Source organism: Cydia pomonella, chromosome 4 (assembly GCF_033807575.1).
Source record: "Cydia pomonella isolate Wapato2018A chromosome 4, ilCydPomo1, whole genome shotgun sequence".
Lineage (NCBI taxonomy): Eukaryota > Metazoa > Arthropoda > Insecta > Lepidoptera > Tortricidae > Cydia > Cydia pomonella.
In genome coordinates this window covers 28569358-28585419 of record NC_084706.1, presented here as the reverse complement: position 1 = coordinate 28585419, position 16062 = coordinate 28569358, and the positions used below count along the sequence as shown (strand labels likewise).

Sequence of the window (16062 nt, the reverse complement as noted above, 5' to 3'; positions counted from 1 at the left end):
AATACACAAAAAAATAATGAAGGCCATTCTCATTGCATATTAAAACTTATAAATAACTAAGTTCTGCCCGCGACTTCTACTGCGTGGAAGGATGATGGAGATTCGTGAAAACTATCCTGTCTTGTCCCGGCCCTCATACTATCTCCATATCAAGGCTCGGAAACCGGTTAAATTTCCAAACCGTTATCATGTACGGTCATGTCTGGAAATATATAATAATAAAAAATAATAGACTTTATTGCCCATATATTAAGGTAGTGTTTACGTATTTTTGGCACATTTTTCGTACCGATATATTCAGACGTGACTATACTTGGTGCAAAACTTTTTAATTTAGGTTTCGCTTGAAAAACCGTTATTTTTAAACCGGTTTTAAGATAATAATTCTTGTCAAATTAACCGGTTTAGAAGTTTCACACACACATATAAACTTTATTTGGGTCTGGGGAAATGGTTGGGCCGCTCCAATTGGTGTGACTACTTACAAAATGTAATAATAATAGTAATGTAATATCATATATAAAAATCAAGAGTGAGATTAAGTTACAATATTTTTTGACAGCTTTAAAGCGTCTGGTAAAAGTTACCACCGGCGGTAATGGCCTGGCAATGTTGATTATCAATTTTTTTACATTATTTTCTATAACATACATAACAATCAGCCGTGAGAATTCAAGAAAAGTGATTAATATAATATTTACCTAACTTTAGCACCTTGTGCCGGACAAATGGCCGTCGGGCCGATATAGCAAGTATGCAGACATTAAAGGTACATACTCTAGCACTAAATTATCCCATTCATTATATTCATGAGAAAATAAGTAAAGCATGGCGGCTCTGGGATCTTGATCTAAAGATACAACATTAAGCGTGAATACCGTAATCCACTGAATTATTATTGCTATGTAACTCAATGTTCGAAACGAATCTCTCTCGTAACACAAACTAATTTAAAATATTTATTTTTTATAATTTCTAATTTATTTTTATATAAAGTAGTTAAATGTTGCATATAGCGTTGTTGTAACACGGGCATTACATTTAATTCAACCAAACAATTGAAAGCTATGATATGACATATCAATGTCATTTCGAGCATCAAACGTCCGAGATAGTATTTACGTTTAGTAGCAAATGTACACAGTGTACACACTCGTACTAAACACTTATCAATATGTCAACAGGCTCGAAGGCAAGTGTATACGCTCGTGAGGGCCTTATAAGATAAAAATAAATTATTGATATCTTTATTAATAAATTATTATAGTTAATTAGAATACCGGTGTCTTTGAGAAAGTTACTTAATTTAAGCTCAGGGATGCACCCTTGAAATTAACCTACATGAAAGCGTATTCTGATTGTAATTACGGGATATACATTTGTTCTGGATTCGTTATGGTTATGGCCCGTCACTGTTAAAAGTGACATTTGTTTAATCATGTCCATCTTTTAATAAGAGGCTAATTTAAATAGAGACATGAAAAATACATAGCAACAGTTTTAAATACAACAGCCAATACGTAGGTAAACATTACATTACCGCCGCCCATGGACACCTGCAGCACCAGGGGGGTTTTTAAGTGCGTTGCCGGCATTTAACATACGCTCTTTTCTTGAAGGTTGAAGCTCGTCCATAACAAATCCAGATCAAATTAATTTTTAATTGCAGTTCAGCTTTAACAGTTGACATAATCTATGACTCAGCTGGCCTTATATCACTTTCCTATTTTTTCTATAAGTTTGACCAAAGGTCACCGCCGGGTCGCGACCATGGGCCAGAGCGTGAGAAATTGCCTATCTCGGTCAACTCGACCAATCCGTGCCACTAGGAGAGTACTGGTGCCAGTTGGAGACTAGCTACTTACCATACAACTTGTCAATTAATTGTTGAAGATGATCTGGATTTTTGTGGTGCTGTGCTTGTTTTTGGGGAGTGTGGGTAAGTGCAATTTTGATTTGTATTACTTAATCAACAAGGTCGAAATTTGAGTGCTAGTGGAACAAGAGTCTTTTCATGTTGACCTGGACTGTGTCTGTTTGGGGAAAGTGTGTGTAAGGGCAATTTCAGTGGTTATGTGTCCGTTTTTGGAGAATATGAGCGAGTGCAATTTTGGATTTTATTTTGAAATGGAAAAGATTGAGATTTGAGCGCATGATCCAGGTCTAGCAAGGGGACCTGGACATGTGATGCTGTGCCTGTTTTTGGGGAGTGTGTAAGTGCAATTTTGAATTGTATTGTGTAATAAAGTTGAGATTTAAATGCTTGAAACTTCCTGGTCTAAAGCAAGACCTGGGGGCCTAGCCTAGATGGCAATCGTTGGAAGAAAAGGCCAATCGAAATTTTAATACTTTAAGGCAATAGCCACGTGACTTTTCATAGAATTTGTCATCCCGATACATATATTATTTTTACTTTTCGTTTGGGGTATAATTGTCATCTTGGATAGGCCTCCTGGTCTAAAGCGAAACTTGAAATTTAGTACTGATGTATCTGTTGTGGAGTGTGGTTCGGTTCAATTTTAGATTGTTTAATTTTGTTAATAGGGTTGAGATTTGAGTGTTTGAATCCTAGTTTAAGCATAGTCTTAAACCAGGATTCCGTGTAGGATACTTCTTAGTTATACATATATGTCATTATACTACTAATTCTTTTATTTTATTTTAGAACTCCAAGAAACCAGTGACAATATAGAGACTCTAAAAGAGGAGGATCTCCAAAATGTAGAGCTGGAACCACTGGAAGCGGTATGCCCTGAGCTCAGTGGACAGATTATAGGTATGTTTTACATCCTTTTTAATAAAACATGTATACTAACTTCACTTCTAACTAAACAAAAAAATACAGAACAAACAAGTAATTAAAAATAAAATGAATTTTTGCAAGTTGTGTTTAACTTCAGGTGTATTCGGGTAGTTCCAAAAGGAAATTGCATTAAAAAGTGGCGGATGATTCGTAAAGGGACTTTTAGTACAAAGAAATATGAGTAATTTCTAATTATTTTCGGGATCATCCAATTTCCGAAATTACCCGAACACACCTTACTTCTAATAAACGTATCGATCTGAAACTTTGCATGTATACATGACAGTCGAGCTGATCTGCTGATGGAGGCAGAAGAAAGCTTGTGAAACTGTTCGGTGGCTTCAAGTAAATCCCTCGAGATTGGGTTCACATGATCCGGTCTGACGCGTCCAAGTTTTTGGGGACGTTAGTACGGGCGACAATAAATGTGTGTGTAAAAATATCATTTTTAAAAATTAAAAAATATGGCTAGCTGAAAAACAATATTTCTTTTTTTTGTTTGTTCGTAGGTGGAAGAGCCAGTTCCATTAACAGGCATCCTTATCAGGTGTCGATGGTTCTGAATCGGAACTCCTTCTGCGGCGGGTTCATCATCAGTCAAGATTATATTATGACTGCAGCGCATTGTGTTAACAAGTAAGTTCCATCGCTTTCGAATCAATACACTTGCAAAGAAATAGGCAAGGTCAATGTGGGGAAGACCGGAATATAAAATTTATTGTTGGGAAGGCAGTAACTCACGTATTTGTATAGTCAGTCAGAAAATAAGAGATTCTCTCCTTTTGCTCGATCTACCGGCATTCTGTTAGTGGAGTATGTGAACAAACGCAATAATTGATGGCTCCTCTACACGATGGGCCATCATACTAGTCCACTAAGATGGGCCAGCGTGTAGAGATGGTAGTGTGTCGGATGGCTTATGGTATGGTATGTCACGGTGTCGGTTTTTCGTCCCCACATCAAAGATAGTGGGCCAGCGATGGTGGGTACGCAACTACACGTGGCCCATTCCATAGTGCGTGCTTTCAACCATCACATGTCCATTTCGCTGGTCCAGCGCTGGGCCATCATGTAGAGGAACCAGCACCATTACATGACCATCTTGCGTCCAGCAGTGGGCCATCATGTAGGGGAGCCATAAAAGAAACGAAAGAGTTTGTAGACGCTCTTTCCTTTTAGACGGTCCTCTCACATTGACTACGTTCTACATAAAAACGGATACCAATATCTATCTCAAAATGTAGCTTCCGAAACTTTTAGAGTAGATTGGACTATGGAACTAAAAATTCCAAAGTTTAGATGACCTAAGTAGTAGTCCAGTAATCCCTAATTTGCATGAAGATTATAGCCCCACCTATCTATAAGAATACGATACCAAATGTGTCTTTAAATTAAACAGATCCAGACTATTTTTGTTACACCTTGTATTGATGATCATTGATGATCACTGCTCAATTTGTGTCCCCACATTAAATGTTTTTCTCTGCCGCTTAATAACAAAGATCTTTTCGAAAAGTAAGCACCACATTAACATACATCACGTTTCTGATGTAGTATATATAGTATATACACCTACAATAAACATAAAATAACCAACAGCCGTGACCGAAAACATACCACAACAATTTAGTGATGATTTTGCTAAAATATTGTGTTTTAATTGCCTGTAGCTGTCACATGTCCCACGTGGTCTCACACAGTCTCACGGCTAATTTGTTATATAGTCGGTCGTAAAACTATTTCAGAGCTGCGGTCATGTAGTATGTGTGTTTTTATTACGAGATAACGGAGTGATACAGTCGGAATTGTCTGATAGTAAATTTACTGAAATGAGATGCCAGAAAAAGGTTTGCTTAAACTTAGAGAAATTACATATAAAACTCAAACACGTGTTATTTATTTTTATAGTCGAGTGACGATTCGTGGTAGAATGATTCGCGATCCCATGACGCCTCCCCATACGGCATACTGTGGGAAACGCCGGTGCGGGTTTAGTGGGTAGGCTCCTCCCCCTCTTTCTCCATGAAAAAAGCCGGGAGGTGAGAGTCCCACATACCCCCAAAATGGGCCTACATCAGGCCAGGGGACGATGCGTAACAGCATTCCCAGACCGATAAAAAAAATCGTGTGACGATTACCATATTATTTATTATTATAGTCGAGTTGCCACATTATCTGGTGAAAAAGCTTTCTTTCTTAGTGCCCGTGATACTAAGACTTCCTAAGTCCTTTAATTTTTTAAATGTTTTTAACGATGCAAAATGTTCAGGTTCAGTTTCGAGAAATTATAATTATTTTCATTTTCACTTCCATCTGCGTTTGTCTGTCTGATGAAAAACGCATGAGAATATCCTTTCAGGATCCGGTCCGGAACGGAAGTCCGGGTTCTGGCCGAGGCGTCTGACACTTTAGTTTTCTGTAGAAGGCACCACCTGATCACCCGTCATAGAAAACGAAGTGTCGGAAGCCTCGGCCCGAACCCGGACTGTTCTGATTTGAGTTATCTTTAAGCATTCTGTATTCAATAATCTTCACAAACTAATATGACCAACATTTTCAGTACGGCTCCGTCTGCCATCCGTCTCCGTGTCGGCTCGACCCGGCGCGACTCCGGTGGCCGTATCGTCCGTGTCTCCACCGTATCAGTACACCCGCAATACGGACGGCCGGCGTTTGACCATGACATAGCCGTGTTGAGATTGGCTCAGCCGCTAGCTTGGAGTGCTGCAGTTAGACCTATACGGTTACCGGCAAGGGGACAGGCTGTGCCGTTAGTCAGATTGACTGTTACTGGCTGGGGGCTAACTGCCGTAAGTATTTTCTTAATTAAATAGTATCAAACGAGTAAATACTTCACTCATGGACATAAGAAGCATCAAAAGAGGCACTTAATGTAGCTGGTCGCATTTCACCCACAGTAGGGACGTCCGGCGTTTGACCACAATATAGCCGTATTGACATTAACAGCCGCTAGTTTGAAGTGCTGCAATCAGGTTTATAACACTGCCGGCAAGGGGACAAGCGTTTCCTTTCGTCTGATAGACTATAACTGGATGGGGGCTTACTGCTGTACGTATTTTGTTACAACAGGCAAAACAAAATGAAACAAGTCTGATACCAAGCGTTCATTGTCGCCTAAAGATATAAGCAACATCAAAAGAGCCATTTATGCGTGAAAACTGGTTGCGTTACCAACATATCAGTGCGTCCGCAATATGGACGTATGACGTTTGACCGCATTTTTTGTCTCTGTCTGATATTAATACATTTGTTTCAGCCTCGGGGCCGTCGGATCCCTCGAATCATGATGGAAGCAAATGTACCAGTGGTACCACACTGGTTGTGTCAACTCTCATACGGGGACTCTTTGACCAACAACATGTTCTGTGGGGGACACTTCCTTATAGGAGGGGTGTCTTCCTGTCAGGTATGATTTGGAAATAGATATTTGGAAACTAATGATCTGATAATGGATCCTTTGTCTTGTGATAGTTCTTATAAATAATAAAAAAATAAAAATTATTTATTTTCAGATTCCTCCGATCCATAGATTGTTAGTTACAAGACACTTATAAAACTACATTAGTAAACTATCTTATATGGTTACAATTGCTCATGAATCCTCGATGAGTAAATTTACTCTCCAGGGCAAAGGGGTTTTATGTTTGTTATGGATTTGCATGCTAAATTAGGTGCAGGATAGAATTATTTCTGTGGTAATAAATAGGATTAGATACAGACTTGTGATACTTATAGACACAGGTCAGAGTAAGATCGTTTTCACACTTTTCGACACGATATCGTATAAAATGAAAGTATACATAATTGTATGAAGTGTGTGTCAATGTGGGCTTATTAATTAAATAAACCTATTTTACGCATAAAGCGGTAACTCAAAAAATCTGAACTTTTTGCCCTATGGCACCCTCTCGCAGCCGTATTTTTTCTTGACCGGTTCGACATCCGATATCGGAGATGACACTGCTGATATAATAACCATATTGTCGGATCGCTGTCAGATATTAAACGAGGGTTTAGAAGAATTAAGGGATGTATAGAAAAAAGAAATTCCAGTAATAAACTTCGTATCTGGGTATGGTCCAGGTCTGGCCTAGATCCAAGCAAAACAAAAAAAAAATGGCATTAAAGGCAAATACATTTAGGTGTTGAAGTCCCTGACTTCTGAGCTAGGTAAAAACCTGCGTTACAGAAGTCAGTGTCCTCTCCCATATAATATAAAATATTTTGACTTAAGACTTAGTTAACTACATTTACCATTTATATATTAGACTGCAAGTAGATAATTAAGGCTTGTTTGAATGTTAGACAACAATGCCAATACAATTAAGAATACAGTGCAATTACATTAATATTTGTATTTTTTTTTGGTGTAGATGTGTGTGTATAAGGTCCGGTACGGACGGATCTGAGTTCTAATTGCAAAGGTACGACATAGCCGGATAACGGACAGTCTGAAAACGCTTTTAAGCCCAGTCCATAGATTTAACACCTGTGCCACGTACTAATGCCCGCCATTTGGCAGCCGTTTCTAAACATTGATATTGTATTACTTTACATTAGCGTCCGAGTGGACGTCACGGAGCTCGGAGCTCTCTGATCTTATAACTAAGCAGGTAGTTCTTGACAGAATGAAGCGGAGCTCTCCATTTCAGCTTGGCAAAAAATGCTTTCGTTTGTCCTTCGAGAAAATTAGGCTTTTAAAGCCATTTATCTATCTTCTGATGCCCACAGGAAATATGTATAATCTTAACTTATACTAAAAAAGTTTTCACCTGATTTCCTCTATTGGAATTCTCCGCACCATGACATGTAGTATGTAGTTTATGCTTACCGGTGATCTATTAGTATGGAGGGTAGAGGTAAGGAGAACACTCTCTGTGTATAAAAGTGCCCGTCAAAAAACCATAATAGGTGGTGCCACAATACCTAGAATATTTGATACAAATATTTAAGCCACTGGCAGCGCACTTCACTCCGTCAATAACAGCTAAGTTTATTTAATGTCCTACTGATTTCAATCTGTTATTCTATAGCTGACAGCTGGACCTTTTTGCAACTGTTCTCTCATAAAAGAAGTTTTTCCTTATCTCTACCCTCCATATCTGTTAGTAACGAAATATTTCAGGCACACGTTATTTTTTTTGAGTGAACCGACATTGCGGCTACCCTCACGCGTACGTTATGTAGGTACGTTCACTCAGTCACGTACGCGTACGTTACGTAGGTACGTTCACTCAGTCACGTACGCGTACGTTACGTAGGTACGTTCACTCAGTCACGTACGCGTACGTTACGTAGGTACGTTCACTCAGTCACGTACGCGTACGTTATGTAGGTACGTTCACTCAGTCACGTACGCGTACGTTATGTAGGTACGTTCACTCAGTCACGTACGCGTACGTTACGTAGGTACGTTCACTCAGTCACGTGAGCGTACGACGATTTGGGCGCAATTCTATTTAATATCCACATCTCACGACACTGCAATATAGAGGCCAATTCGGTTTTAACAATTTGATAAAATTTTCCTCTTATTGTGACACGACCTTAACCGTGAGCACCAATCAGCGGTAACGGCTCACGTTGGCTGACAAAATACAACCAAGAGTCGTTATAAGGCATCTCGCTCGCACTTATTGGTGTGCGTGAAATGCCTTATAACATGACTCAAGGTCAAAATGAGATTAAAACTATATCAAATTGTTAGCCGCAAAGTAAATATTACAAATATATTTTTTTTCAGGGAGACTCCGGCGGCCCCGCCGTATTCCAAGGCGTCGCGTATGGCGTTGTCTCTTTCGCACGTGGCTGTGCTCTCCCTCTTTCACCAACTGTGTTCACGAACATCGCCGCACTCAGGGACTGGGTTACCACTACCACTGGACTTTAGACTTTATCCCGTCGACATAAGGATTATTTTACAATAAACAAAGAGACTTAGCTGAACATGGTTACACATTTTCAATAGGGTATTTTATTATGTATTTACAACTATAATTTTCACTAAGCAACAATTAAGTGAACTAACATTCATTATACAACTATGTATAAATCTAAGTTCGGCAGAAACGAAGTATAGGGCTTTCGGGTTACAGGCTCGTTGATGTCGTTTGTTCTATACAGTGGGAAAATATTTCATAATAAATATTATAGTTCACTGAATTGTTGCATAATGAAAATTATATTTGTTCAAATGGTTTGATAGGATAACTTCAGTTCAGAAGTGTCATAATAGACATAGTGTATCTATTTAACATAAAAATATGCCATTATTTAATTCATGAACATGAAGCCCTAATCCAAAGCTTAAAGCTTAGTAGACGAATAGAAAAATGTTTTTTCCGGGAAGATATCGGTTTCAAACGAAAACAAAATTCTAGGGGTCAACGAGGACAAATGGATTAAAATAAAAAAGTAAAATACCCTATGGCGAATATTTGCTAGCGATCTCGGAGGTACCTTAAAGCCAAAGTGACTCAAATCCAGTTTTTATTACATGTGATTATAAACTTAATCATTCAGATCTTAAAATAGATAATCGTGTGAACTTTATTTTGGATTTGGGTCACTCAACGTCTGTGATAGAATCTTTAAATACATTGTGCTAGTTTATTTTAGAGCTGGCAACGATTTGTTTTCATACGTTTTTAAATAAATATTGGAATTTGAAGTTGTTTTCTTTAACGTTTTAATTGACATATGAGTTCTAATGAGTTTGGAAAGTGTTGAAAGTGATGTTGCGACAGTTGCTAATCGTCACTTTGAAAAAAACTTTTCGGTATCTTGTACTGTCGTTGTCAACGAAAAAATGTCGAATGTACGAGTTGCATACAAAATTACAGCGTTTAACTAAACAGCTGCGAGAGACGACATTTTATTCAAAGTAGTGACAAAATCACTTATCTCACAACGTGTTTTTCCGTTAATTTCAAGGGTGCATTCCTGAGCTTAAATTAAGTAGGCTAACCTGGCTTGGCCATGTACATAGAATGGACGCTTCCAGACTCCCACGTCAAGTCATGTTGGGCCAAATCGCAAACGCTAGGAGGCCGGTTGGACGCCCTAAGCTTAGATTCAAGGACTGCTGCAAGAGGGACTTGATCTGCTTCGATATTCATCCTCACAATTGGGAATCTCAGGCTGAAATGAGGCCAGAGTGGCGTCGAGATCTCAAAGCGGGTGTAGACAAGCATGACAAGGACTGGTTAGAGAACCTTAGGCAGAAAAGACTCCGCGCTGCTAGACCTCCTCCCTTGGACTCTCGTCATGTTTGTGATTGCTGTGGCAGAAGATGCCGCTCTGGTATTGGACTCTTCAGTCATCGCAGACGTTGCAATCAACCTCCCCGCAACACCTGATTTTACCCGACGCTGCAACAATCATCTGCTATAGATGTGGTGGCCAATTCTTCTTCTTCTAATTAATTTATTTTATTTGTATCTTATAAGAACCCTACGAGCTTATACACATGCCTTAGGTCCTATTTACATATTGATTAGTGTTTAGTTCGAGTTTGTACTATATCGAACGATTGATAGATGAAATGATATTGATATGTCACAGTTTTCAATTGTTTGGTTGAATAAAATGTAGTGCCCGTGTTACAACAACGCTATAATGCAACATTTAATTGTATTATAAATAAATAAATAAATAAATTAAATTAACTATTTATGCTATATAGTTTCCTTAAACGTAGTTTCCCATACCTCGCAGTTAACGGAATTCAATAAAAACACAGTGTATAGTCAGTCGCGGCATGGCACATACAATACCTATAGTACACTGCGCTTGTTCTAAAAATACAGCCATAACTAAAGGGTTACAGGCCTGCCACTGAGCACTTTTTCCCAGTAAAGGAAAGGAAAACCGGTCACAACGCTTAGGGCTTCTAACCCTTTAGCTTTAGATTGACTATGTTCAAAATGACATCAAAATATGTGTTATTTTCTTGTTTACAACCGAAATAAACTACATTACGTCAAATGCAGTGTTGTGTTTGTAAGGTCGTTGGAGCTCTTACAGAATTTTTACAGAAGTATCTCAGTACACCTAATGTTAAAGTATTGTTTACTTTTTAAATGTTAAACTTATACCGAGTTTTTCCTGTTTCAGAGTAAATACCTGTACTGCAAGAGTGAATTATTGAAAAAATCTAGATTTAAAGCAAATTATAAACAGACTGTCTACAAACCAGTAACATTGAATATTGCAATCGTAACCTACATTACATTCTTGGCAAAGAAATATCTGCTACGTTTATTTAATTGCTGTTCGATATTTTAATAACTGAGATCAGTAGGGAAGAATATTTTATTTCTACATAGTTTACAAATAATTTCAACATTAACATTAAGTACATATCTTTTAGTAAAGCCGGACTCTTTCTGCTATCTTACTGCTAGGATTGACAGGGAGACAACATATATCTTTCTCTGTCCCTCTCAGTAAAAAGTGGTTTACTGAGAGAGGCAGCAGAGATGTAATAACCCAGTTAACACACTTTTGTTACCATACGAAGTGCGATGCTTTTTTAAATATATTTTTTATATTATAGGACATTATTACACAAATTGACTAAGTCTCACAGTAAGCTCAATAAGGCGTGTGTTGTGGCTACTTAGACAACGATGAATATTGAAATATGTACAGGACTCAGGAACAAATATCCGTGCTCATCACACAAGTAAATGCCCTCACCAGGATTTCGACCCGGGACCATCGGCTTCAAAGGCAGGCCGACTAGGGCAGGCAGGATTTGACCCCTGTAATACAGTGCTATTGCTGACATTATTTAGCGTTAATGATTATATTGGCATGTAGTTTGTATGGGGAAGGCGGCTGCCAAACTTTGCTACTAGGTGGCGCCACTATAGCTCATTTGATAGGCTAATCAGTATGGTGAGGTTGACGACATTGATAGTTTCTGATTGGCAAAATGATGTTTCCGCGGGTGTATTCCCATCTGTGCCCGACCCACAAGACCATCGCCATTCAAAAGGCGGGCACAGAAGGGAATGATTTGTATGTAGCGCCTATTCCCAACTGTTCCCGGCGGGGACAGATGGGAATACACCGTTTCCGCATTGGTCTCTAGTTGTACGAGTATAATAGATTTATATATACATACATACATATATGCATAGATTCTGCGATTATGGGCCAAATATCTTCTCAGAGATTCAGATATAATTCTTGCCATATAAATAATGATATTTGATCCTCTGTGTAAATTAAAAAAAATACTCCGAGCTCATTTCTCAAGCAATTTTCGTGAAATTTTATGAGCAGGTTCTATAGTAAATACAATCGATTAATTTTTTGGATTTTTTTGCAAAAATGTCGAAGCGACGGGAATTCGCGAGGTCTACAGCTCAAAGAGCAACTATCTAGTAATTTATCCTAAATACACTCAAAATGATGAAATAGATCACTCAATTGTGTACTTACTATTTGTGAATTTTACAGTTCGTATATACGAAAAGTACGAAATGTCAGAAAAAATACATGCATAAATATTTACCCAATAAATGCATACCTTACACGACCCCCTTTTTCTCCTTTCAGGTATACGAGATGTTCCTAATTGGCTACCAGTTCCGAGTCCTATCCCCAATCTTCACCATTCACTGGGGCCTACAAGCTCGAAGAACCAGGCCTCTTTGGCGAGAAAAACAAAACGAAAAGAACCGAAAACACTTCGAGACCTTCAAGAGGGAACTCTTCGCGAGGTACAGGAGAGACCCACTGCATCTATTAAGGAGGCCTCCGGCCTCGAAGAAGGCATAGGCTTCGCTAGGCCGGACGATGAGGCCCGGCCTTATAATAAGTGTTCTTGTGGTATTGGGATGTGTTTAATGTGACAGTCAAGTGAGTTATAAGTGTTGGATTTATAGGGAGGCCTCCGGCCTCTAAAAAAAACCATAGCCCTCGCTAGGTCTTATGATTAGTGCTTGTGGTACTGTTTTGATGTGTTGAACAGTGAAGCGCTAAATTGAATAGCTTTGTTTTAAAGTAAGGATAGGATATTTTGTTTTATGTACTTAATTAGAAAGTGATAGGATATATCGCTAAAAATTGTTGGACGCTAAACTTAAAAAAAAAAGGTACAGCTATCAGAAAAAGTAGCTAAGCGTGAGAGGTAGTCAAAATTATAGTGGCTTCTATAGTAAAAAAATTCCGAGGTGATGATTGCGCTTAATCTGTTAAACAAAAGCCTTTGTTTCTTTTCATATGCAGACCGGTGAGCTCCTGTATTCGTCTGAAGTTCGTCATCAGTGGAGAGCAACAAGCTTGTTTAAAAAGCAGCTGTATCGTGATAGTATTAAGGTTCAAATTTATGTAACAGCTCATTCGGAGATAACACTTTTTGGTAATGTAGGACGATCGACCACCCAAATTCAGGTAAGAATACACATCCGAATGAGCTGTTACATCCATTTGAACATTATTACTAACACGATAGTTGCTTTTTAAGCGACAATGTTGCTTCGGACACGTGCTGAAGACGGGATCAAGCTGACCAGGACCACTGCATGAATGAAACAATGCCTTTGGTTTAACAGATTAGGGTTTTAGACGAAAAAATCATATCACAATATACCTACACACGCCCTTGCCAATACAATGAACATTTTTCTTAATTTCTGCAGCGGACTACTACCTTTTATCATTCTTAAAGTGTCAATTTTTAAGCGTTATGTCCTTTCAGTGTTGTTTGAGTGTATACGGATTGCAAAAAATGACCAATACACGAGGTTGTTATGATTAAATACTTGCTATAGACACACATTTGTAAATTCGATACAATGTTAGCATTACCTTTTCACCCGCCATTGACTTGATATAGGTAAAGTCAGTACATTCCGTACCCCACACGCCACGAATGGATATGTTATACTAGGGTGGCTCAAATAACCGTTTTCTTTATTTTCCAACGGGGCACCTAGGGGCAAGTTATGTAACTTTATCTCAACTACAAGGGGGTGTTTAACCGCTTAAAAAAAATGTTACTTCATTGACGTGGCGGTGAAAGGGTTAATAATTGTTGTGTTAGTCAGTATGCCTTTCTTATATTTTGATAGAGATGAAATATTTTAAACTTCGCGACACACTTACACCGCCAGAGTATCGATTTTTGCTGTAAATAGTTATTTGTTTTACAAGGGGGCAAAGTTAATTGTTGTTTAATCTCTCGTGCTAATATTAATACCCGAGCAAGCGAAAATTCCAAAATTGAACCACGAAAAATGGATTCTTGAGCGTTGCAAGGGTGCACATAAGTTTTAACCACACCGATGCGAGGAAAATACTAACTGTAAAACGTCAAACCAAATCAAATCCAAATGAGCGTTATGAAATATTTATCATTAACATAAGTAAACAACTCAAAATATGCATCAGATCACTTTGCTACTCTTATGGATAAAATGCAATTTTCTCATCATTTTTGAACAATCAACAGTGCCCTACGAGCCGGTGTGGTCAAAATACTTTATTAAATATGAGTTTATTAATATTTTGACATGTATCATCTCTATTTATGACATTCAGGAGAATTAATATTATATAGCGCCATCTATATACCGTGTATATTATTTTTTCGATTTGTTTCGATGTTATACGCTTTATTTGTTAGTCACTACAAAATACTACAAATATACATAACATAACATATTTGTTGTCGTTGTCAATTGTTGTCAAATTATGTTGTTTTATACATATCGTTTATGGAATATTGTTCACACGTCAGATTAGAATTGCCATGTGCAGCAGCTGTATCAGATATGCTACTAATGGTACCTACGTAACTATATTGGTACAGTCATAGACTTTAATAGGAAATATTACGCGAAGTTTCGCGTAGGGGGCGCCACTATCACAATCCATCACAATCTGAGGATCTACCACGACAAGAAAATCTAAATTTCGCTATCTAACCTGTCTATCACTCTTGCGTATTTGAGCGATAAAGATACACAACTAAATTCCGCGTTTCCCGGTAGGCTCTTTGTAAACAAACCGCCTTGATGCATCAGTGTCATATTTTATTATTCGTGAAAAGTTGTCAAAAACATTAACACGCAGAGGCCGCACAGTGCACTGTGCGTTAATGTTTTTGATGTATGCCACTGCAGTGGCATACATTGTATGTAAAATTCGAACTGCCTGTGCTTTTGGCGCATGTATAAAACTTCTTTACAAAATATTTCATTAATTCTTGGTTTAAGATACAATGTCATAGTTAACGTTCATAACGAAGCAAAAGCGACCCATCGATCCAATGGATCATCCTACTTGGATAAATAGATTCTTATCCTCATTTTTAGGGTTCCGTACCCAAAGGGTAAAACGGGACCCTATTACTAAGACTCCGCTGTCCGTCCGTCCGTCCGTCTGTCACCAGGCTGTGTCTCATGAACCGTGATAGCTAGACAGTTGAAATTTTCACAAATGATGTATTTCTGTTGCCGCTATGACAAGAAATATTAAAAAGTACGGAACCCTCGGTGGGCGAGTCCGACTCGCACTTGTCCGATTTTTTTATACCACGTCGGTGGCAAACAAGCATACGGCCCGCCTGATGGGAAGCAGTCACCGCGCCTATGTACGTCTGCAGCTTTAGAGTTACATGCGGGTTGCCGACCATTTAAAAACCTGTACACTTCTTTTTTGAAGAACCCCATACTGTAGAGCTTCACCTGTATTTGTATATGTATATTATGTATGGTCAGACGTAACGGTATAGACGTAACATAATCCCCCATATTTACTTAGTTGATCTAAATATTTTATTAAAAATTATGAGTTTTATAAGGAATACAAATGTATGAACCTGAAGCGATTATGTTTTATTTATCTGTCACAATTTTAAGGCTAAATTCGTTGAATGCTTAAAATTATTTAAGTTGGTACTAAGTGATACAAAAATAGGGTAAGTAGGGTAAATGTAAGTATAAGCGCACAGGGTTTATACTTTATTTTAAAATGTATAAATAAGAGTCTTTAAAAATATTTTGTACTGTGATTTTGTTGGCATAATATTATTACATTAATTAATAATTTAATAAAATGGCTGGATAAATTCAACGGCTTCTAAATTATTTTATCTTTTTAAAACATCACTTAATGCACATAATGGTTTATTAAACAATTTGTTAGATAATATAGAATAAATAGTTATTAAAAAATGTATGTAATTGTTTATAAAAAAATATTTTGTAATATGTAAGTAAAAA

General features: G+C 37.9%; 2 protein-coding genes across 3 annotated transcripts in view; both read left to right on the top strand.

Moving 5' to 3' along the window:
* LOC133517397 (beta-1,4-glucuronyltransferase 1-like) overlaps positions 1-15970 on the top strand; it is a 37484-nt gene extending 21514 nt beyond the window's left edge. For both annotated transcript variants that reach the window (XM_061850699.1, XM_061850698.1), the window contains exon 5: positions 12392-15970. In XM_061850699.1, the coding sequence (XP_061706683.1) occupies positions 12392-12613 (222 nt within the window). In that variant the 3' untranslated portion in view covers positions 12614-15970. The remainder of the gene's footprint in view (positions 1-12391) is intronic.
* LOC133517399 (trypsin-like) lies at positions 284-9778 on the top strand. Its single transcript, XM_061850702.1, has 6 exons — positions 284-1939; positions 2666-2776; positions 3313-3439; positions 5364-5613; positions 6081-6230; positions 8568-9778. Exons 1-6 carry the CDS (start codon positions 1894-1896, stop codon positions 8712-8714), a joined length of 831 nt encoding a protein of 276 aa, XP_061706686.1. The 5' UTR covers positions 284-1893; the 3' UTR covers positions 8715-9778.
* Positions 15971-16062: the final 92 nt, after the last annotated feature.